The 25,358-nt window shown below is 39.8% G+C and overlaps 1 protein-coding gene across 3 annotated transcripts in view; it reads left to right on the forward strand.

Annotated features, from left to right (window-relative positions):
* The window catches only part of afap1 (actin filament associated protein 1), a 92,484-nt gene that overhangs the window by 60,366 nt on the left and 6,760 nt on the right, over positions 1 to 25,358 (forward strand). For all 3 annotated transcript variants that reach the window (XM_084924642.1, XM_084924641.1, XM_084924643.1), the window contains exons 4-11: positions 12,852 to 12,960; positions 13,109 to 13,320; positions 13,410 to 13,589; positions 17,652 to 17,738; positions 18,755 to 18,830; positions 23,493 to 23,645; positions 24,456 to 24,667; positions 25,170 to 25,315. In XM_084924642.1, coding sequence (XP_084780768.1) covers positions 12,852 to 12,960; positions 13,109 to 13,320; positions 13,410 to 13,589; positions 17,652 to 17,738; positions 18,755 to 18,830; positions 23,493 to 23,645; positions 24,456 to 24,667; positions 25,170 to 25,315 — 1,175 coding nt within the window. The remainder of the gene's footprint in view (positions 1 to 12,851; positions 12,961 to 13,108; positions 13,321 to 13,409; positions 13,590 to 17,651; positions 17,739 to 18,754; positions 18,831 to 23,492; positions 23,646 to 24,455; positions 24,668 to 25,169; positions 25,316 to 25,358) is intronic.

The raw sequence follows: 25,358 nt of genomic DNA on the forward strand, positions 1-25,358 counted from the left end.
TTCTGCATTGTTCATGCTTCATGCTGTCACGTGATGAAAAAAGGAGGTGAGATATTTAAAGTCATCTGTTGTGGCAGTGCACCATTGATTTGTGTTTTTTTTAAATTTTTTTTTAAATTTTAATAGCGATGGAACAAACATTCAGTTTTGATGAATCTGAATTTTAACTTGGGTCTCAAGCTTTTTTTGTTTTACTACTCACAACTACTTTTACCAACATTTCGAGCACACAGCAGTGCAGAACTGTTTTGGGTCCAAAACAATTTCCCCAGTTGCTTTGACAGTTCATTCGACATTTATGTTACAAAAAACAGTTAAAGCTGCTCTTAAAAGTCCCGCAAGCCCAAGGTAAAGGTTTGTGTCTAAGATCCCCACACCACAAAACAAATACTGTAAACCAGAGAGAAGAAGAAAATTCTTAGACTGCAACCTCAAGTGTTAGGAATTTTTGATGATTTTTTGAGTTCTAACGTTTGCTGCAGTCACCTTCAAGTCAGGATTCGTTTCCTCGGCTGTATCCTAAGGGCTGCACTGTTCGAGCAGAATGTGAACCAGTCCTCCTGCTAGTTGAAACACAAATGATTTCCATCTGTGTTGATGTTGGAGAACAGTGCCACCTCTCCCTTTCTCCTCTCTTCCCTTGCCTTTCCCCTGACACAGACCCTCCCGCACACCATTAGTTACCCATGTAATGCACACTAAAGTTAGTTGTATCATGCATGAGAAACTCACGCCGAGCATCCCGTTCTTCCGTGCTTCAAGCATTCACGTCACAGAAGTGTGCTCACGTGGTCGACATGCTATACACGGTAACAGGGCTGCATCATCCGTAGATCCGTATGTCTAGAATTCATTTGGAATTCATTTCCTCCTCTTCTCATTTTGATTCAGACATCCCTCCCTCCCAGGCCTTTTTTAAAGATGGATATTCATCTCAGCACAAATGTAGCTAGTACTATAACCATACAGTCTTCTGTATGGTTATGTATTACTTGAAGTTGTGAGGAATCTTTGTTTTTTAACCCACCATCTTCTCTGAGTGTTTTTTACTCACTTATAAAACATTGTATATTGCTGTATGTCTGTGAAGGTTCTCAGGCATCCAGGTCATCATAGTCCAAGGAGCTTGGAGAGAGAAGCATCTGGACTTCTTTAAGTTTCCTTGAAGACGTTTCACCTCTCTTCCGAGAAGCTTCTTCAGTTCTAAGAGCGTGGGTAGGTAGAGAATCAATAGGGGGGTCCAAGACCCTCTAGGGGACACTCCAATAGGGCTTAAATCTGGGACTCTCCACCAATTGCTCTTAGAACTGAAGAAGCTTCTTGGATGAGAGGTGAAACGTCTTCAAGGAAACTTAAAGAAGTCCAGATGCTTTTCTTTCCAAGCTCCTTAGACTATATTGCTGTATATTGCCAAACCAAATTATTCCTAGCCTGAAGGGGAAACACTCACCCAACTAAATGTGTCACTGTACAGTGTCAAGCTACACGGTGCGTGCGTGGCAACAGTTGGATTGCTATCAAACATATTGAGTTGAACCAGCCCTGTTTTACTTTTGTATGGCCTCAGAAATTATTTGTCTTCAGGAGTTTTTCCACGCAGTGTGTTTTTCATTTGGTGCTGATGAATCTGTTTTCATATTTGACTTAATTCCTCTGTGGGGTTTCCCTACTTTGTGGCTTGGTATACCACAGCAAAGCATTTCATGACATCAGCAGTATTGTGTCATTGACTTGTGACAGGAAATGAAGTTGTTTAACAGATTATATTGTAAGGTGTCACGCTTTGTCACTGGGATAACCAAACAAGTGGGAAATTGGAGATTGAATAGGTCTTAACTGCAGAAAGCAGTAGGTCTTTGCTTAATGACACATGCACACAACATGGTTAATCTTAAGGGCCAGAACTGTTTCAGTTACTAACACTCTTTGGAAAAAGTCCCCACTGAGTAACTGGAGCATGGATGGAAAACCTATTTCACAACTTTTTCCCCCACTCTAGTGCATTTGAAGGCTTTTTACAATGCCAAGTTTCTTTTTTTTTCCCTGACACATGATGTGATTGAAGTGACTTAATAAAGCACGAAGGGAAAATTGAGTCTATTTCTGCAGTCTAGTAGAGAACTAACAGAATTTACAATTGAACCAAACAAAAGTTAGGGGTGCGCGGTAGAAAAATAGCTTTTGTGGTTACTAACTGATAGGTATTTGACCAAGATTAACCATTAACCCATGAATTCATACTACAGTGTACTCTATACACTGTCGGACTATTGTTCAGTGAGTCTGATCACAGCATGTGTACAAATGGGAATGGTTATTGGAGCATGGAAAATGAATAGCCAAATTCCTTTAGTGGCCTAAAGAGATAGTGGATCTGATTGATAATCCCATGTAGTTCCTGCTGCTATAAATTCACAAGAATTGAATTGGGTAAGCCTGAAGAGCTTCTAAATTACAATTTTAGGTTTTCTCTCAAAAGGTTACTGGCAGTATGATATCATGCTTGTAGCTATATAGATATAATTGAGTGATCATGTCATAAAATCAGCCAGTCCATTTAAGGGTTAATCTTAAATACCACACACTTCCTTTTGTGTTTTATGAATTAATAAACATTCAGAGAACTGCTGCATGCGGTGGAGGTGAAGTTTAAACTTACCTTGTATTCAGTTGGCTGTTAGCAGTAGTGACAGCAGCTTGCAGGACGAGGGTGGTCTTTAATCTAGTGTTTTCTTGAAGGCACCACCTAATGGCCACTAAAGAAACTGCTTGTTTGCAGAAGATATTGCAACCCTATTTTAAAACTCGACAGTTTAGCAGTTAAGTCCTTGGCTCAGTTATCACGGTAATTGTGATTATTTGTTGGAAATAGTCCTACATAGCCAGACTTTTAACTGGAATGAAAGAAGTCTGGGAAAAGGTCCTTTTGTCTGAGCCAAATGCTGACAGTTGACTGGCAGTATAGGCTAGAGGGGCTGATCATGATAGCATATCATGGTATTGGTACTGAAATGTCATTCTTTCAGAACAGAAATGCAGATGGATCACATAATATCAGGTAATTTGAAAACAATGGGGGACTTATTAGATAGCTTATTGAACAGAAAACACTGGCAAATGTATTTTCCAACTGTAAAATGTTTCACTTTGTTGCAATCAGATTAGTTGAGTTCATACCCAGACAAAGAGCAAATGTGCAGAGCACTTCTATAATATGTCTAAATATTTTCATGAAACTCCGCTTCGCTGAGGTGACTTCTTACTTATTTGCAATACAGAACACTATTTAGATATGACAGGCTTAGGCCTGGCCCACCTCATCCTGCTTTCCAAAATTGCAGACCACCAGCTCATGCTGGCTTCCACTGGCTCCTCATTGTGAGGTGAGAGAAATGGAGGAAATGCCCAACCCAGTCTGAGTCTCACTCTGGTTATTTTTTCAGGCAAGCTGGCACTTCCTCCAGTAACGGCACTCTGGTGAATGCACCTGTCCTGCAAAACGCACATTTAACTGGCCCAGCTGAGGCAGGAAAAAGTAAAAAACGATGCGGGGGAAGCAAAGAATGAAGTTTCAAAAATGGGAGTTGTGTGAAAGGTTTTGTTTTGTCAGAGGTAACACTAGCATGGGTGGTTCATGTATAAACAGGGAGCTGGAAAACTTAGATATGTATCACAGAGGCTGGCAGACACTGAGCTTGGTCCTGCAGTCCTGCAGAGAGAGTTTTTAGGTTTCGTCCCGTATTACTGTGTCTCTTGTTTGAAATGTTTAACGGTTTGCTAATCACCTGACTTCCAGATTGAGTTCCCCTCTCAAACAATGAAACTTTCAGTGCTGCTACTGGACAGAAGCCACTCCTCTAGCCACCATAATGTATGCTGTGGTTGGTTTCTCACAAAACTCAAATTGATAACCCAGATGTATTAACAGACATACTGTATGTGAATAACTGAGCTCCTGTTGTTTAGATGCAAACATGAAGAAGAGAAATTGAACTTCATTCAGTTAGAATAGTTGTTTTTTGATTTGGCATTGAGCTTTAAAATGCAATTTTTCAAAAGCTAATGATTTGAGGGTTACTTTGAGACAAAGGTGAGGCACACAGGATCAGCCTGAGGCTGATGGTTAACTAGGACAACAGAGTTTTATATTTTTGTCCTTACTTGCAGTCTAGCATGAATTTTTAACTTGATCATATGCCCAAGCTTCAAAGAATATATGGTGGAAAAGGTGTATGCAAGTGTCCACATTTTGTCCCATCTATTGGTGAATTTTATCTTAAGTGACAATAGTTCAAACTTCGAACATAATGTTTCATCCATCTTCTGTCGCTTATCCTCTTCAGGGTCCCCGGGGGGGCTGGCGCCTATCCCGCCTGTCTTGGGGCAAAAGGCAGGGTACACCCTGGACAGGTCAACAGTGTGTCGCAGGGTTAACACATAGAGACAGACAACCATTCGCACCTATAGACAGTTTAGAGTTAACAATTAATCTAACCCCAACAACTGCATGTTTTTGGAATGTGGGAAGAAGCCAGAGTACACTGAGAGTTCTCATGCAAACTCCACACAGAAAAACCCAAGTCTGATGAAGGAATTGAACACGGGACTGTCTTGCTGTGAGGCAACAGGGCTACAGTGCTGCATTAAGGTTTCATAATATTTCAAAATGTTATAGGTGTGCTTGGTAAGACTGCTTCAGTAAATGTAGATTGCAGTGACATTGGAATCAGAGCAGGAGTCTCTGGATAAATAAAGCTGGAATAATCATGTATCCAGCTTCAAATAAATCTTTTTTGGTTTTAAATGTCCCCCAAACTATGGTTACCAAAGTCTTTATATTTCTGTTACCTTTAGGTTTGAAGTGTGTATGTTTTATGAAGTGGACTTGGACTGCAAGTAAACACTGAAACATTGAATACCCATCAGAGTTGGATAAGCTTCTTTTTTCAAAATGTTTTTTTCAAATTCAGTCAAATCATCACGCCCCCCCCCCCCCCCCCCCCCCCCCCCCACACACACACACACACACACACACAAAAAAAAAAGAACAAAAAAACACTGTCTTGGGTAAATTATATACTAACACTCTACCCAGGCCTGTACTTTAGCATTCTCAACAACCAGATATTTCTAGTGCTTTGGAATATTTTTTGTAATGATGACACAGTGAGAGTTTGGAAGTTCTCCAGGAAGTCAAGTCACTTAGAAAACTCTTTGGAGAAGATTAAAGGAACATTTTATTTCAGTTTTCTGGGTATATTCAATTAATTCTTTCAATTAATGACAAAGCCACGGCTTCTTTAGAATTGTGAAATTGTTCTCTCAAATCTTTTTTGCCAGCATGGCCAAACGTTTTGGCAGTGGCTCAAATTTTGTTTTTCATAAACATTTCTCAATCTGTTTCTATGATATACTGATGAACAAACATAAACATTTCTTATGTTTCAGGCCTTTATTAGCCAATAAAACAAAATTCAGTTTTGATAGGGGTGTCACTGTCAAAACCTGTAGCTACTACTGCAGTTTTCCCTTTCCAGATCCTTTCCTAAGGGAGTTGCTTTCGTATGTCCACTCAGTTTATCCATTCCAGTGTCCTGCTGGCAGCATGGCAGAAACATTATTCAGGTCCAGTCCTCCTACTCAGAGCAAAAATGGATACTTGGCATAAATGTTTAGATGTGAGTTTCAGGTCAGTGCCTGAGCAGCAGACAAACCTCCCACTCAAAGTCTCCAAACCAAGGTCAGGACTTCTTTACCACTATCTAATTACACATTATGACTGTGGAATTCTGGTATTTTGGATCCACATCCATGGACATGACCTGATGTAGGCCGTGATGGGTCATGAAAACTCCCTTTACAATTTTAATATAATTGCTTTAAGCAAATCGGAAGGTCTTTGCAATATAAAGTATAAGCAACACTATATAAAGTATAAGTATAAAAATAAGTATAGAAATACTGAAAATGATGAAAATAATGAAAATTACTGGTAATAGTGATTGTGCTTTTCACACAATCAGTAACTTTGATGGCAAATTTGTCTTTTCTTTCATTTCACAACTTTGTGTGGAAACCAAACAGATTTTAAAAAAAGAAAAGAATTCAAACTAACATAAAAATAAATAAAAATACAAAACTATAATAGCTCTGACTATGACAATGTAAGCGACTTGGTAGTGGCAAACAACAACTGCTGGAGTGGAAATCAGGGCCTTTGTGTTGTCCACCCACACAAGCAGCATGAGCTGGGTAACTGGTGCATGTATGTGACTCGTGAGCTATTTCCTCCCCAAACTGTGGTCACCTTTATACTAAGAAAAAGGTGAAATAACATGACACACAGGCATACATGGAAATTAAAACAACACTCCATAAACATCAATTCATTCCTATGATTTGGTGATTAAGGGATACAAATGACTCAAATACTCATACACAATTTATTCAGACATTGTTTTAGCTTTGTAAATTAAATTATTATCGATTTTGGATGTTTTCCAGGTCTCCCTACTTTTTGACAAGTTCATTTTTTTAATAAAAAATAAATAAATTTTAAAACCTGCAGTCAGCTGAGACTGAAGAAGCTCATCAGATGATGATAAAATAGTAATTAGGTCTATAAAAAACAGCAAAATGCAACACTGCAAATAAGACGAGTCTAGTGCTGCAGAAAAACTTGTGATTAATCACACAGAGAGGGGTAAAATAAACATTTTCTTCCTTATAATTATTTTATTGGTGAGGGCACGCGGTTTACTTCAGAATGCATATTAGCGTTCTGAACCCTTAAACTGAATACATTACTGTATACATCACTATAAACGTCCTAATACTGTCTACTAATAAAGGAGATGTGGAAATTCCTTTAGTTTGTTGTCAGATCAGGGGGATGTTAATTTGATTGATTCAACTGTGTTCTAATTGCTGCAATTCCACTGGTGTAAAATAGACGCAACAGCACATTAGAACCAAGTATTAAAACATACAAATTCTGAAACAGCAAATTAAAACATTCTGCTCATTCTTTTGACATTAATCTCTGTCTCTCTTCCACAGCATGTCTTTATCCTGTCTTCCTTCTCTCTCCCCAACCGGTCACAGCAGATGGAGGTTTCTTCCTGTTAAAAGGGATTTTTTCCTTCCCACTGTCGCCAAAATGCTTCCTCATAGGCGGTCATATGATTGTTGGGTTTTTCCTTGTATGTATTATTGTAGGGTGTATGCAATATAAAGCGCCTTGAGGCGACTGTTGTTGTGATTTGGCGCTGTATAAATAAATTGAATTGAATTGAATATTGTGATTTATCCAGGTAAATAGTGAAAACTTTAAGCTTTATATAATGCACTAAGACATTCATTTTGCTTTGCAGTACACCCCTCTGGAATAACTGGACTATGTTAACACACTGAGGGATAATGGGAATTAGACACAGTTGGGAATAGGGATGGGTACCGGTATCGGTTCTGACATAAACGGTAGTAACCAGACCGAAAAGCAGCACACATTTCGGTGCTTTATTTCAGTGCTTTTTTTTCCTGAGCTGTGATACACTTTAGATTCTAGCCAATCATTTTACGTTTCCGAGGATAGTAGGCGGGTCCCGGTACGTACGTTCTTTTAGAGCAGAGCTACAGATTAAAAATGCCCAAGGAGGACCGGTCAAAAGTCTGGGTGTACTTCACAACAACATATGCAAACTCAGCAGCCTGCAACAAGTGCTTTAAGGTGATACTGTGCAAAGGAGGTAACACCTCAAATCTGATGAAACACCTGGCGACGCATAGCGTTTTTTTTAAAAGCCGAGAAATGCGCCGTATTTGATAGCTTGCTGCGAGACCTCACTCCGTGCACATCTACTGCAGGTGTGGTGCCTGTTATCGGACCCGGAGTTAGCAACATCCCCCAAAAACTCGAAGAGGAGAGTCCCAGCCCCTAGCCCTGTCAGTGTAGCAGAAATGATGACGGATGATGATGCAGCAGCAGCCGTTCTTTTCTGTGTGAGTAGCTTAATGTTGTTCGTGTGTAATTTACGTTGAGTAGGCTAACCACGTTATTACATTAATGCATGTAAGGTGAACTAGCAAACATCATCATAGCTACATGCGGCTGTCTTCTTGTTGGATGGCAGATACTCCCTTCCCCCTTGCCAAAAAGGCTAAAATGACCAAAGAAAAAGTGGAAAACAGTTAAACATGAGAGGTTTTTGGACAAAGTTTGTGTTTTTTCCATTGTTTAAGCACTGCTTCCAGCCAAGAGTGATACCATATATGCCCTATAGCTGCAAAGAAGACTAACATTGTTATCTTTTTACAAAAAAACAGCTGAACATGAGAGGTTTTTGGACCAATGTTGTGTTCTCCATTCTTTAAGCACCGGTTTGAGCACCGTTTAAGCACCGGCACGGTTTCAAAAGTACCGGTTTGGCACCGGTATCGGATAAAACCTAAACGATACCCATCCCTACTTGGGAAGAAATAAAACACAGATGCAAACGATCAACCAAATCACAGGAAGTAAAACTGACTATACAGAAAAACAACTAACAAAGTAAGATAAGGAAGTAAGCAACAATACCTAAAGAGAGAAACAAAGGCACAAAAATAAACTTTCTATTGGGAAAATAGAGAGAAAAATCTAACTCTAATTTAAAGAGGAACTAGAACTAAGAACTCAAGATTAAACATTTAAATAAACACACTAAAAACCAAATGATAAAAATCTAATATTAAAAACATTATGTTAAGTCACAATCACAACAGGCTGTTTTAGAAATCTGTGGAACAAATGATCTGCCACGTTCTCCATGTGAACATGGAGTGTGTGTGTTTTTCATTTGTTTATGGTTAACAGATGGGTTATATACATTGTGACAACAGTCAGCTCTTCTTCATTATGCTCCTGTATTGCAGTGTAGTTAAGCTTCAGGTCATTTGTGTGATACAGCTAAGATGTTGTGCTGTGACTTGTGTAAGTGCACAGGTGTATATTTGTACACGTGTGTGCGTTTGTGTGTTTCATGTGTGCTAATGCTCTTTCTTCACCTCCAAGCTTGGAGTTGCTGCAGTGTCATGGGGTCACATTCTCGCTGGTGTAATACTGCACTCAGGCAAAATGCTTAGCCAAACAACCGACTTCTGTGTGATTATTAATGGTGTTATCGCTGCTCAAGGGTCTTTAAAAGGAAGTTATTGTGATGTGAGATATGGCGCTGCAGTTTCCATATCAAAAGTCTTTCTCCACCAGCACAAACAAGTCAAGTTTCTAAACCATATATTATTCCCTGTTGTTAGACTGTCTGGGCAGAGTGCTTTCATTCTTTTTCTTTCTCTGCCTTTCTTTTCTTTCTGTCTTCTTCTCCAGGGAGACATTTTTTTCCTTTGTTTTTTTAGGGCTGGGCTAGGGTGGAGAACGCTAGTGTTGCTGGCGTTTAACAGGGCAGCACATCCATGCCAAAAAGTGAGTTCACCAAACTGCTGTTTCCCCAGAGGAGATGCAATAAGATTTCTGCTAGAGGCCCAGCCAGACACTTGACTTATAGATGAAAAAGGAGACGTGGGGAGGATGAACAACAAGGATTAGGGGGTGAGGATGAGGGTGTGTTTGGGGTGAAGAAAAGGAAACTTGGTTTGCTCAACAAAAATGAATTTCAGATAACACAAACTGGATATTTTTTCATCTGAACATGAACAGGTGGATGGGGAATTGTGGTTTGGCTTGAGAAAGGAAAACCTCATTAATGAAAGTGTCAGGTCCCAGAACTTTGAATAATTTATAATTGATTATTTTGTTTTTAAGTGTTTATATTTCATCTTTTCGACCCAAAATGCCTCATTTCTTCTAATGATTCAGGGATGAAGAGTTGGCTTAGCTCAGTTATTAACATAAGAATTTCGCCAATATTATGTTTTCAGTGTTAGTGACATGTTAGACGTTTTACGAACATTGACACCACTAAGCAAAATGCAATTCTTATGTGTGGTCACCTCAGTCGGTATTTTAATTGCATTCCTTCCACCATAAACCACAAAATACTCACAAAAGTATAATTCAAAAATGCATGAAAGATGTAGGCTTTGACCTTTTAATTTAAACTTATTTCATTATCTCATTTTAGTGTATCTTAAATGTTCTCATCTTTCATTTAAAAATGACCTCTCGCCACTTACAGTAACATTTCTTGGCACTGTCTCATGGTTAATGGAGAATCTGGATTTTTGGATTTCTGGACTCAACAGATCACATGGTCCTTGTCCTTCACCTGTTTTATTCTTTTTCTTGTACTCTGTTAGTATTTTTCATATCAGCTTTGATCCCAGCTGTTTTTCTTTACCAAGTGGTAACCTTTAGGTTAAAAACAAATTAAGCCTACGTGAAAGTGGCAAAAACTGCAGTCCTTCGAGGTGCCTTTTGAGGCTGGCTTCAGTCAATTTCCATAGACTCCGATGTTAAAATGCCTATCTTTGCAGCAGTGAAAAGCATATTTACACCCTGGTACAAAAGTGATGTTGTACGTCCTCCCCTTCATAACAAACCCGAATGGGCTAAAAAGTTATTTTTATAACTACCTGTATCTGTTGGATCCTTTTGGAGCATTTTAGAAGGGATTATTTGACTAATATTTTAGCTTGCTATGGAGATACAGACCATCACACAAGTTTGGCTTCAGTGAGTGACTTTTAGCATATATGTGTGTTTGTATGTTTGAGTCACCATTTCTACTGTCTTACCACAGAAAGGAAAAAAAAATCGGAACAGCCCAGGTTTAAGTCCAAGTCGAGCCCCTTTGCTACAACTCTTCCCCACTCCCTCCCAGCTTTCCTCTCCACTCAACACTAGAGATACTAGAATATAAAAAAAAGGATACTCATAACAGATTGGCTTTTTCTTGGCATCTTAATTCACTAATAGACATGTACAACCAAAATTCAATAGTGCTCTTTCATTACAGAAATGCCATAATTATGACCAACGCTGTGATCTTGGACAGTGCACTGTCATGTTGTAGTGACACACACTTTCTGTGCTTTGAAGAAGTTGAGAGCATGAGCCAAGTCCTTTTTATGTCCCAGGTTGCTACAGTAATGGGTGCTTACATCAATGCAGCACTGACACCTGATTGGGCCAGCTGTAACCTAAGGCCCATAGCACGTAGACTTAGACTGCACTTATGATGTTTCTTCCATCTATAACTGGAAAATCGGCAATACCATCAGTAAAGAAAATAAAAAGGGAAATCAAAGAGGTTTTCCATAAGTTTGCAGCCATAGCAGCCGGGCTTGGTCTTTTTTAAAAGTGCTTTCAGGGACGCTTAGAGTGTGGCCTTATAAGGTCTTTACAACTTGACAACATGTCATGCACTTTGAGTTTCTCTGGCTTGTATTCTGTGTAGGCTGCTTATTAAACTGAGGCTCTAGAAGAAACATTAATAAGCTATGCTACACTCAGCTGGGTCATATTAGTGATTTAAAAGAAGGGTTATGTTTTTAAAGCTTTATGAAAACATCTATATTACTACTTATGTGACATCACCAACATCAAAATAGAGAACCTCAGAATCCATTAAACACAACAAGGACACACTCATCAAAAAGCTGTTCCACAGAAGTCGTAGCACTCCATGGGGAACTTTCAAAAACTCCCAACTCCACAGCAATGGAAAAAATATATGTGGATTGACGTATGCCGGCCACTAAGCTATTTGTTCCAGTGTTAAACCACATTATCAGATTTGATGTTTGTAGCCACAGTGCTGTTTTAGTACGAGGTGAAATGTCTGAGAAGTGCGACGCAGCCAAGACGGATCACGTCAGGCTGCGCAGTTGATCCCTCACCCTGTTGACTAGATTTGTAGGACTGTGCAGTGCCAAAGAGAACACGTCCAAACAAAGCACGTCTCACCCCCACCCTTCAGCTTCACTGCTCATGAGCTCTGCAGTATAATGGCATGAAAATATTTTAACTCCATTTAAGACCACAGTTAATCATTGTGGAATTATGTCAGTACCTTTCTGTTGGTATAATTTCAGCCATTTTTAGTGTCTTTAACACAACTTCGGATTTGATTTCTGTAACTGACACTTTCTTGTTTTCTCTTTCAGACACTGTCTAATTATATTGTCTCGTCTTTCTACCTAATATTTTCTGATTTTGACCTGAAAAGTGAAAGACTCCTCAGCAAAACAAAGGCAACCACTGTGCCTCTGTTTTGCTCTGTCAGTGTCTATTAAGTGACACTTAGTAATGAAGTAGGCTCAATGCTGCACTGATAACATTGTTAATGGCTTCCTTTAAGTTGTCTTGGACCAGAAGAATATCTCCTTCTTCATGTTACAGCAGCTAATTACTTCCTTTTTGTAGTTCTGACAATGATTAAAGGCAGATGGGGAGATTAATCATTTTGAATTATCGCCACCACCTTTAAAGACTGAAGACAAAAGATCATGGCTGGTATCCTTAATTCCCCTTTGTGTTTGAGGCATGATGGGTAGAGTTTTGTATGAATGAGGATTTATGAAAATATTGATACATTTGAATGTAAAACTGGTCTTTTATCTCCTCTCATTATTGATGATGAGAGGAAATAAAGGAAATAATCCCAGGAATAGTGTATAGCATTTTTGTTTGAAAAAACATCTCTGCACAGAAGAGCCAGGCGTCATGAATGAAAGCATTTGATGTGCCTGGTGAGTGTTAATGTAGAGGGCTGTTGTTTTGTCAGTTGAATTGCAAGTGCTGAAATGATTGAAGGTTCTAGACCAGATCAGTTCAGTGCCATGTTTCAAAGCAGCTAAAATGTCATTTGAAGTTTCATTATTAAAAGTAGAGGAAACCTGTGTTCACTCTGCAGACTCCAAATAACGGGCCCCCTCCCCTGCCCAGCTCATCTCTTCCAGAAGGCTACTATGAGGAAGCGGTTCCTTTAGGTCCTGGAAAGGCTCCAGAATACATCACCTCCAGTAAGTGACAAGCTAATATATAAAACACATCAATCATGTAACAGTAGTTATGTTACAGACTTCTGAAGAAAAAAGTGAGTGTGTCCCAAGTTTTTGCGTTACCTGATTTGAATATAAAATAAAGGGCAGTCTATTCATGCCCTCTCAGACTATGACTCGGATGCCATGAGCAGTTCCTATGAATCGTACGATGAGGAAGAGGAGGATGGGAAGAGCCAGAAGATGCGTCACCAGTGGCCCTCTGAGGAAGCGTCCATGGACCTCGTGAAGGACGCCCGGATTTGTGCATTCCTGCTGCGCAAGAAACGCTTCGGCCAGTGGACCAAACTCCTCTGTGTCATCAAAGACAACAAACTGCTGGTGAGAAACACTCAGGCATGTTACTGTCTGTGTACGTACAAATGGTGAGCATAAACTGCACTACAAACAGAATCTTTCTCTCCATGCAGTGTTACAAATCCTCCAAAGACCACACTCCCCAAATGGAGCTGAACCTGTCAGTGTGCAGCATCACACACATCCCTAAAGATGGCAAGAAAAAGAAGCACGAACTAAAGATTGTCCACCAAGGTGCAGACGCCCTGGTGCTGGCTGTGCAGAGCAAAGAACAGGCCGAGGAGTGGCTTAAGGTACATCAATAAATCTCAAAACTACTGCTTTTACCATCACACTGGATAGAGACGGTGTTTGTTTGAACTCTTTTCCCCATAAAGATGGAATTTGTACCAATAATGACGAGCTTTGACATCGTTATTGATATGTATCAATAATGTTGTGGTTTGACGACCATTATAATAGTTTCTGGATTTTTCAAAGGTGCACACCCAGTCTTTTTTTTTCTACTCAAACGACTCAGTTGAGAAGAGAACTTCAAAGGTTATGCCTGGTAGGCTTTTAAGGGGTAAAGAGTTAATCAGTAGATAAAGAGCATTCTGTGTGGCCCAACTTTGAAGCTGACAAGAACACCAGTGCAGCATACTAGCTTTTCTTGGAGCTTTACTAGCTTTACTTGATTGCGGAACATCTAAAATATCTTGGGATCAGCCTTTAAGTTGCTTTCACATGTTTTAGAGAGTGGGTTCAAGTTACTTTTAAAGAATAAAGGGTGTAACTGTCTTGGCTTTCTTCCTCAGGATGGGCCTTTTCCTCGTATTGTATGACTGGTTTGTTGTGAACAGGTGGTTCTGCTGGTTTCTCTCTCATGTGGAGATGTTTGGTTTGCAGTCCTCTGAGTCCTTTCTTCTGCTTCTCTCTCACAGACTCCCCCCCCCCTTCCTTCCCCTGTCTTCTCTTTCACTCTCTGATCTTTCCTTCTGGCAGCTCAACAAGTCCACAAAACAAACCCGCCCCGCTGACATCAAATAAGCTCCGGTACTGCTTTTCTATCCCTGCAACCATTTGTTGTTGGAGAGCACCTCTGTGCTCTGTCTGTTTCAGTTACATTGATGGTGGGTGTCATCTGGTCTTTTTGTTTTAAAAGGAAACCCCCACCCCCCATTCTTCCCTCTCATCTCTGCTCCCTTCAGATCTCATATGTATCTCCTGAAATTTATGGTTTCTCAACAACCTATCGTGTGCTATTTTAAGATGCCTCCTAGCGCATTTGTGTGATGGTATTTTTTATAAACATTTGTGGCCTCCAGCAGTTCCAGTGGACTTTTAGACTTGAATGTGTGATTTGTCTTCTTGTTTTCCTCCTTGTTAAGAAAACAATCCCTCAAGCATATTTTCCCCATGTACTGATGGAAACACCAGTCTTACTATATGCAGTGTTTCCTTTTGGTCTTTCTCTGGAAGTTTCAGCTGTAGCATGTTTATTGCAGTCAGGAAACAAAGACCCAAACAGTTTGGATTTTTTCTTCTTGATTCAATTACTTGCTCCGCATGGTAATTAGATGTTGTTTATTGATTGGCTGGTGCAGGTAACCTCATCGGGGGGCTGAAGTATCTGCAGGCGGTTTCAACCAGACCCATGAAAATATACAAATCCCTCAACCATCCGAATGATGGTAATGAGTGCACAAATTGTTGCTTGGAGAAACTGGGTCTGGACACATATTTAGTCAGGTGTCTGGATTGTGGAAACAAATTGAACTGATAGTGCCGTGGCAGGTATTTTGTAACTCTAGCAATTGCTCTGGTGTTTTTTTGTTTACTTAATTGATGCACATGTAGTTCGTCATGCCACTACAGTTGGCTTTGTTACATCCAGTTGGCTGAAATTGCCAAGTGGCACATGCAGGGTTACGTTCCTTGGCTGGTCTGTGTTCCCTTCAGCTGTGGGGTGTGTAAGAGTGGCATCAAGTCACACAAAGTGGGTATGTCCCAGTGTGTCTGCTGCCCCCCTCCCTCTTTGTCTCTTTGTGGTTGCCACAACTGAACATGCAGACTACAATTCAACTTACTAAAACTGCTGAACAGGACAGGTTATTAAAAGAAGAAGGAAAAAATAGTAATTGAGACTGTTTTTGGGTATTTTAAGTATTCGATGTTCCCCCTTAAATTTATTTTTGTCTCTTGAGCTTTGTGGTTTTTTGTCCACCTCTCACAAGCTCATCTTTTACCCAGAGAGACATTGAGCTTCAGTAACAGTCATTCTTGAATATTATCGATCTGAATCAAAGAAGTTCAAATTTATTTGGATATTTTTCCCCCACTGGCCAACAGTGAAATAGAAGTCATCAGATTCAACAGAAGGAGCAGCCCTGCTTTGCTCCACAAAAGAAGGAGAGGAAAGAAATGAAAGAAAGCAGGGTGAAGGGAAAGCTGGGAGAGTACCTGAGGCTTTCCAAAGCCCATAGTTTACAATAATGAGTCTCCCAGACCCTGTAGGCTAACGATGTGTTTATGGAGCACACATGTCCATATTGTGTCATCGCTTCATTTTCCTTTTCAGTGTTTTTTAATTGTATGGATTCCCCACGCCCCAACTCCTTCTTTGTCTTCATCTTTGCCTGCTGATATAGTCTGACCTCATTTCTTTGTCTCGCTGACTGACTAACTTCTCTTTTCTTTTCTTTGCCTGCATAAATTTTGGGGGAAGTAAGTGGAATGTGTACTGTTAGTCACAGCTTATCTGCTCAAGTTTCCATTACAGTCCAACCCCTTGTGCAAACTCCTTGACAGTGTATGGTTGTCCTGTGCATGGCAATGCCTTCATCACTTTCAAGATAAGCATTTACAATACATTTATAGCTTGAGCTGCAATGCAACTATTCCAGCATGAGCCTTTAAAATAGGCCTCAATGAATTGTAAAAAAAAACAAAAAACCAAGCAAACCCTGAGACAGACAGATTAGTTTATTTTTAGTTTTGTTTTTGTTTTTTTGCATTAATTGGATAAGTGCTGCCAAAAGCAATCACTCAGAAAACAAAAGGTGTGTGTTGGTTGATTTTATCATTTTTTTTCTTTTATCTTTTGCCAGACAAACAAACAAACAAACAGACAGACAGAAAACTTTTTTCAAATCCCTTTTAACAGGAAGAGAACCAGGGTCATGGAGGGACAGCCATTTGTAGGTTTGCAGACATTGTAAAGAATGGGTTTCACGTCTATTAAATGCTTCAAGTTGCTTCATCTGTAAAGAAATCAAGCTGTTTTTATACCATAAAATTGCAAAATGTGCACTGCAAGGAGGTGAACAAGCAATGAGCAACAAGTCATCAGTCAACACTATTTTCTTTTTTATTGCAAGTTGTGTTTCAGCACCCATAGTTATAGCCTCCAGTCTCACCACCTCCTCCTCTTTTTGATTTGTAGTGCATTATCAGACCTACGTAGTACACTGGCATGGCAGCAAAAGCTCTCCGAAAGAAAGATAGACATGATGTTGCTGTCTATCCCATTCTCTGGCCTCTTAGCTGCTCTCAGAGCCAAACCCATGGAGCCACAGCCTGTCATTTCCCCCACGAAACCCAGTTATGCTCCTTCCAAGCCAAAACCAATGAGTTGAGGAGCCCTGCGCAGCCAGAGATGGTTCAGACGAGTGGGAGTTTGTGTGTGTGTGTGTGTGTCTGCATGTGTGTCAGGGAGTGCATTAGCCAACTTGCGCACACAGCGGTTCAACTGAAATCTCATTTTGCTATACCCACTGTTCATCTGCACTCTCTGTCACTGCCACATGTCTGGGATTGCCAGATCCCATGGTGGGTTGCCAGGTCAGACATCCAATGAGGTCATGGTAAAGCACGCTGGCGCCCTATTCACAGCTCTGCAGATCTCATTCACCCCTACTGGACCTTATTGTGTATGGATTCCATGAATGCAGGCAAAGTGTTTGTGTCTCATGTGTGTTACAGACCTGCCAACCCCCACCACCAACTACTGCCACACACCACATGCATGCATGCTCTCCCTCCTGCAGTTCATGCACTGCTTGTTGCTCCCTTGGCTGTGATTCAGTAGCATGATGAGATGTGAGAGAGTTCACCATACATGTGGCCTGCATTACCCCAGTCAAACCTTCTAGACTGAAGGAATGAGCTTCTTAATCATGTGGCAATTCAGCGAGGAAATATTTTAGGATTTTTAAATTAGGAATCCACCCACATGGTATGATCAGCAGTCAGGAGCCGTTAGAGATGGCGGCATCTGATCTCCCACAGCGGCAATCAAATGTGTGACTGTGGACTTGTTTAATGTGAATGGCAGCCACGTTAGCTAATGCCGTATTTCCTTGTGGTGTTCCTAGGTGATGAGAGAGGTGTGTGTTAATGGGAGCATAGATTTGGATGGAGTTGGATCTGGATCTCCAGTGCATAAACCTGAACTGGAAAAGGTAAACAGAACACACTCACACAGATAGATGATACTCATTTTAACAGCAAATGTTGTATTTTGTTATTAAGCGTTGCTTTTGTAGGGTTTGGATCAGGTTTCAGGTTGGTAGAAGATTTGCGCTTCCCAAAGTCTTAGCAGGTCTGGGAAGTGTATTTTCTGTCAGGAACACACTATATATTTAAATATATATATATATATATATACATATATATTGTGTGTGATGTCATTCAGATGGTACATTAATTTATTAGCCTTGGCTTACTATTGTTTGTGCAATAGATAACTTCATGGAACAGCAGTGTTTTGAATCAAATATCTGTCTTCCCACTGTAATTAACACCAGTTTAGTTTAATAAAATGTGCTTCCAGTGTCACTAAAAGGTTACACGTACTTAATCTGTTAAACCAGGATTTGTTGCTGTTTTTTGAAGCAGACACTTGCTTCTTATGAGCAATTTTCTTTTTTTTCTGTTGACACACTACTGCCTTTCCAATGAACACAGGAAGGAGAAAGATAACATAAGGCTATTGGCCTTAGCCAATAAATTTTCAAACGTCAATAATAGATTATTTGGTTCTAAAACTCCTTAGATGAATGTATTCTTGTAGACATAACCTTGTATTTTCTTAGTGCAATAAAACAAAATCACAGTATGTTTTAAGGCGGTGTCTAAAAACATTTACTTCTATATGGCACAGACAGGAAATTTGGCTTTCATGGGGAAAAGCAGGTAAAAAAGCAGGTAAAATCACTGTAGACAAACTGCACTCGGCACATATATGTGTGCCTGACAAACCTCTTCCAACTTGGCATGGCAAATGTAAGCCCAGCCTAATTATTCATCTGTAACATGTTGCAGATGTTACTGCAGTGTAATTAGCTGTGTTTGTGCGTTAATGCCTTCTTGACTTGTCTGTCCTCAGGAAAGTACAGTTTTGTTCACTATGTACCTTCCTGTACTCCCATTCTTTTCTTTCTTCTTCTTTTTTTCTCTGTGGTTGTCCTGCCTCCAGAAGGCATCGTGTGACAGGCCAAGCTCAGATGGGGAAGCAACCCATGAGAACGGTCACAGCGACTGCAAGGACCAAGGTGAGAGTCACAGCGACAGTTGCTACCAGAAATGAATCATTTTCATCCATTTTAGTTTGTGCTTAAAACAAAAAGGTCTGAACGATCTTTCATGAGAAAATTCATGTCTGATAAAGAGAACATAAGGATTTCTAGTTAATTTTAGATTAACAGAACAAGGACTCTGTGTTATGAGTAACAACAACTACAACAACTGCAATTCTGGATCTCTCCATCCCATCTGGTCAAGGTGAATGAAGACCAGTAGTTGCCCTTTATGGTGCCAAACAGAAAGTATCTTTTCATCTGGATGCCATAGATTAAATAAAATCAGCTTTGAGCTTGCATGTCAGCAGATCCAAGACAGATGAACAATCTAATGAAGACTGTGTGATTGAGCTAAAAGCTTGTTTTCATAGTGCCATTCCGATCACATTGCATTCACATAGTACCTTTAATCATAGCCCCCGTGGCACAGTACAACATCAATAATAAAATTCAGTGAGGGACAGGAGTTATTAAAACTGGTGTTTCTTGGAACCGTAAAGAATTGTTCTCAGGCTGAATGGCTGTCTTTCTCACGTAATCTCCCTCATAATTCAGAGAGGAATCTCCGCAAGCTGTGGAAAGGTCAGCCTTTATTGAAGGCTGAAGAATGAGCATTTGGATTTATTTAACATGCTTTTACATGGGCATGGTCTTTCCTCACTCAACTAAAAGCCAAAACAAAGAGATACCGTTGAAATATTCTCAGATTATTTACCGTGTGTTTTCTCAGCTGGCAAAATTCTTCTGGGAGAGAAAACTCATTTTACTTGTCAGCTCAGTTATTTGGATTGTCAACTAAAATTTAACACTCTTATTTTTTTGCTCTGTTTAGATTGGTTAATTTTTCCAGAATTGTATCTGGAACAGATTTCCCACCAGCAGTTGATTTAAAGTCTAACAACCAATTGGGTTTTGAGATTTGAAAAGATTTGGTTGTGCAAGACATTTTTCTGTGTTGCTTCCATGAAATTATGAGATCTGGGGTGATATCCAAGATGTGTACTGAAAAAAGAGTGCATCTTTGAACAATGAAGTACGCTTTGTGGTGGTTAGAATTAATTGGATCCCATTGAATTGGATCCCAAAGACCTACATGCTGTTACTGACTCTGTGATAATTTGCTATATAGTAAACATTACCATTCCATTAATAATAAAAAAAAGATTTCTCTCTCTCTCTGTCTGACTGTTTTAGCACAGCTTTTCCTTTGCTGCACTACATTTACTCAAATTTAGAATATAGGTCCTCAGCCCTGCTTATAAATAAGTTGCTTTTATTATTTCAACCTGGTCCTGTGATCTCCTTTCCTGGTGAGTTTATGGACTCAGTCACTCAATTTGGGTCAGATTGAAAACAGCATTTATTTGATCAATCTGGTCATTGTAAGAGCCATAAAGGGGCATTATTTATTATACGGTCATTGGTTAATGACCTATGATTGAAAAATTGCTAGTAAAAATTAGCATGTGGCGTCAGGGTCAGATCAACGCCTCATTCTGGTTTCAAAACACCACGATGGTGTCATGGTAGATTGTCTTTCACGCTGTCCACTATACTAACCCAGAAAGAGGGAAGAAAAATGAATCCACTTCCAATCCAACAGTAGTAAAGTGCATAACATAGTTTTAGAACCAACATTGTGAGAAAATAATTCAGCGACTATCAATGTTCCCTCTAATTTTTCATGTGTCTGAGCGAACACACAAACTCCCTGAGCGGTCCCCTGGACCACTGTGAGTGACATCAGACGTGTGCACTGTGGTCACGCCAGCATCTAATGCATCCAAGTTACATGGTTTATTAAAATAATCAAATTACAGCATTTACATTTATGTTAGACTACTTTTAAACTGCTTCAGCCCATTTACAATGAAAATGTAAAAAAAAAATCTAGCCATTGGCCTGTGTAGTATGTTAACACTATTGGAAGTAAAAATGACTTTAACTCCAATTTCGAAAACACAACTTTCTTTTTCTTTTTTTTTTTTATAAAGCTCTGACTTGTATTATGAGTCTGTGGTCTGGGAGAGAGATTCCTGTAACTCTCTGTCTGCAAAATACAGGATATAATGACCAATGTTGGGCAAATAATTATATAGTTACTCCTCAAAAAAGTAACTCCGTTTGGCAAACAAAGTTTTTTGCAGCTATTTTTTTTTTTAAATGCAGCCAATGCATTTTTAAATAAACATTTCAAACTATTTACAGAACAATCAGCTGTTTTGCATCAAATTTGATGCCACACAAATTATTTGTGCCACTCCAAAAAATAATTTCTGTCCACTATGAGATAAAGGAGAACATCACAAGCCTGATACCTGCAGGCCTGACAACAGCAGATGTATCACTCCTGTAACATCTGTAACATTCAGCAGTCGCCTCACTGTTCTGACGCACACAACAAATATATTGACTACACTACACACTAACTACACAAGATTTGAGCTAAACGTCTCAAATCTCTCACATCTCAAAGCACCGCCCTCACTCCTAAAATTTCCCCCCGTTTCTTAACAACTAGATGCCACGTTGCCATACCATTTTTTTGATTGGTCGACATGGTACTTTTTTGGACGAATAGGAAAGAGAGAGGGGGGTGGGGGTTTGTTTTTGCTCACATACGGTGAGCGCTTTCGAGCCTTTTTCCTTATAAAATGCCGTTTTTACCGTTTCTTCCCGCAGTAAATATAAACAACGATAGTATTCAGCAAGGAAACCAAACATTGCAGATGTTTTTATCATAACTCTGGTTTTACGTGGCCTATCAACACAATTTAAAAACTGGTATAAAGTCCATACTTTTTCCGTCAATTGTTCCGTCTGTCCTGCTCACATCTCCAATGGTTGTACACGTTGTCATTAACGTGGCTTCACTCCACGCCGCTTTGCTAGTTAAAGCGCCGGCACATAAGGACGCTGTCATAGCCTGTCAACGACGTTGATTGGCTGCATATACGAATGTGAATCACATTATTGGCTGGACTATGGTATAAGGTGGGATCGTTCTAATCCCATACAGGAGCAGCCAGTCACTTACTGACTAACACTTCAAAACAGAATTGTTAAAGTATTAATTTTAATTTCAATTCAGGTTTGATTTTTTTTTTGTGCGCAACGCAAATTTTCTGTGCGCAGAGACTGTGCCAGCAGGGCACAATTGCGCACGTGCGCAGCTTAGAGGGAACATTGGCGACTATTAATGTGACTTCTGTCACACCAAAATTTATTGCAAACCATGTTTAAAGACTTAAGGAAGTTTTGGATGTGTTTTTTCTCTGACTGATTGGGGCAGAATTCACATATATTAATCATGCAGTATCGTCACAGCAACATCATCAGCTGTAATAATTGCCAAAAAATAGTTAGTAGTTCTCATCCTTTGCTCCTTCTCTTATTCAGTCCAAGAACTCTCATAATCTTAATCAGCCACATTCTTTCCGTGGCTGGTAACAAAAAAAGCTGATTTACTGGAATTAAATTAGCCTGATCAGAGTTTTTTTTTAATTACTTTTACAACTGTGTGTCTACGCTCCACCTCAGCCCTGCATTGTCTTTGTATTCTTTTGTTATTGCAAGAAAGACCCTGCATCTTAAATTGACTGCAGACAGCTTACTGTTTATTTAAGACAGTGGCCATGGTAATTGTCATCTTGCATTCGGGGAGGAAAATGCAATGTGGGAAAAATGCCAAATCAGGAATTTTTGACTGCAAAGAGGAAGTTAACACAGGGAGTTGCTGTCATTATATCGTATCACTTTGGACTGCTATTCATTGTTTTCAGCAGCCAGGTGCTGATTCCTGTTAAGTATTAATGGGTGTGTGTGTGTGCAAGTGCAAGTGCAAACTAGCCTCAGTGATTATACAGATCTCTGTGTACACATGTGTGTTTAGAGTCAGTCCAGACGTTGGCTATGACATAAGTGAAGGGGAATGCTTTATATTTCCCTCCCCCGCATGTTCTCCACTGTCTGTTTTGCCTCGATGTCTGACAGTAGAGAGAGGTTAAAAGTCAAGTTTTTTTTTCCTTTCTAGTGTAGAGATACAAACACATTAAAACACACATCTTTCTTTTGTCTGTCTTATATTTTCTCACTCTCTTTTACACTCATTCAGATACATCACAGATCAGAGTATCAGCAAAGCAAGAGAGTCAAGCAGAAGCTATTTTCCTTACACAGACAGAGCGACTCAGACATAGCCTCTCATGACCTTTTTTTTTCACCGTTAGCCCTCTTTCCAGCAGAATGTGCACAGTCATTCAACTCTCTTTTGCTATTTGAATAGAAACTAGGGCAGCTCAAATCAGAACACTCAGACCAGAGGGAATGTTGGGATTTTGAAATGAGTTTAATTCTCCAACATTGCTTTTTTGAACACAAGGGTCTGATTAAACCCGTTCGGAACTCGGCGTTGTTTATAGTAGAATCTAAGGTTTCTCTTCTTTTTTTACATTATTACAAAAGCATCCAAACATAACTGAATCAACATCTCTCTTGGTATTTTCCTGTGCTGAGATCAAGATCATAGATTGCCTCATAGCTTGCAGGAGTCCTTCAGCAAGGATTGTTAGAGTTCTTTTTACTAATTTACTCTTCAGTGTAAAAAAAGGAATTAATTTCAAAATGTTCTCTCAGGAAAAGGAAAGAAAAATACAAAGTCGGAGCAGAAGACTGGCACTGTGGGGAAGGGAGCAAGTAAGAAAATCACTAAGATCATTGGACTTGGAAAGAAGAAGCCCTCCACTGATGAACAGACATCATCAGCTGAAGAAGACGTACCTACATGTGGTAAGTGAGAGAGACGCAATAATCCTGACATGGTAGAAGTATGGCTTTTATATGGATCTTGATTGATTGACCGGTCTATAAATGCATTTATGTCCCAATGAATCTTTGGAATTTTGGTTAATTAAGAAAATGTTTCAAAGTAATGCCAGAGGCGTTTCAGAATGGCTGCTGAGTGGTGCAACTCACTTCTAGGAAGTTTTTTCTTAAGATTGCTATGTTAGGGTCCTGAAAGTAAACAGTTCAGACAGCTTGCTTTGATTTCCTTATGCTTTCAGATGTATTATAAAACATAAATATTCTAAAAGTTTTTTAAAAAAAATTCATTTAGAAGTGCATGTTTCTGGACATCCTGTTTTTGTTGTGTTTCTTGGCATTTTTAGATTAGTAGGATAGTGTAACCCCACCGTCTTGTGTTCTTTCTTACGTCTTTCTTCATCTCAAAGTGAAGTCATCTCTCACTTTTTCTCTCCCTGGGAAATATAGCAGTTGTACCTTTAGCTAGCAAACACAATGTGTGACAAACTACACAGAAACAGTTTGTGTGTTTGCTGATATTTGTTGAGTAACTAGTAGCACTAGCTAGATGCTGAAGTACCCATGTACTCAAGGGTCCATGCTAACCCCATTGTGTGCAATAAGGACCAGTGATGGACAAACAAATAGAAATGCCTTTTATGTCTTATTATTTCCTTCATTTAGGCTCAAATAGGTACGACTAAAATGTCTCCCAACTAGACAGGCCTGTAAAAATATTGCCACTGTAACGGCTTCTTTCAGATGGTATCCTCCTGATTGTGTTTGCTCTGACAGGCTACCTGAATGTTCTCTCTAATAACCGCTGGAGGGAGCGCTGGTGCCGCCTCAAGGACAACCAGCTGCTCCTTCACAAGGACCGGGATGACCTGAAGAGCCACATAGCCTCACTGCCCCTCCGAGGCTGTGAGGTCAGCCCCGGCCTCGATCACAAACACCCCTTTGCCTTCCGCCTCCTTCGTAACAGCCAAGAAGTGGCCGTACTGGAGGTGAGTTTGATTACGTACTTGAGAGATTTTCATAGAAAAAAAACTTTGTTGAGGGAATTAGAAATGCCTCAAACACCACTAAATCACACTTAAGCTGGTGCAAGAAAAGATTGCTCCTTATTTTTTATCTTCCTCTCGAGTGCTCAATATCTCCTCCACCCACAGTGATTTTTGTGTTTAATGTTGTTGGTCTTCACAAACTTCCTCCATTTGCCATCCAGTTTGTTTTGATTCTATTTCCTCACATAGTCTGCACGCTATCCTTAAACAATCCAATTATTATTATCTTCATTTAAACAGATAATAATAATAAGGAATTTAAAGTTTATAAGGATCCTCTTCTTGTTTTGGCTGGTCTTTTTAGGGGATCCTATGCCTCCATCTCACCCTGTTTCTACTGTCCTCCTTCACTAAATCATAAACCTTCTCTCTTTTTTAACATTTAACTCTTCACAGACACTGGCGGGATTGCATATTCTGTAACTCTGACTTTTGCCTTCAGGCCTCCTCCTCTGAGGAGATGGGTCGCTGGTTGGGGGTTTTGCTAGCTGAGACTGGATCTACCACAGACCCAGCCACCTTGCACTATGACTACATTGATGTTGAGACCACTGCTAACGTCATCCAGCTTGCCAAACAGTCCTTCTGGTGAGAGATGCATCCACATCATTTCACATGAATCTTTTTCTCT

Source organism: Perissodus microlepis, chromosome 3 (assembly GCF_051167445.1).
Source record: "Perissodus microlepis isolate ML-2025 ecotype Zambia chromosome 3, ASM5116744v1, whole genome shotgun sequence".
In the NCBI taxonomy this organism is placed as follows: domain Eukaryota; kingdom Metazoa; phylum Chordata; class Actinopteri; order Cichliformes; family Cichlidae; genus Perissodus; species Perissodus microlepis.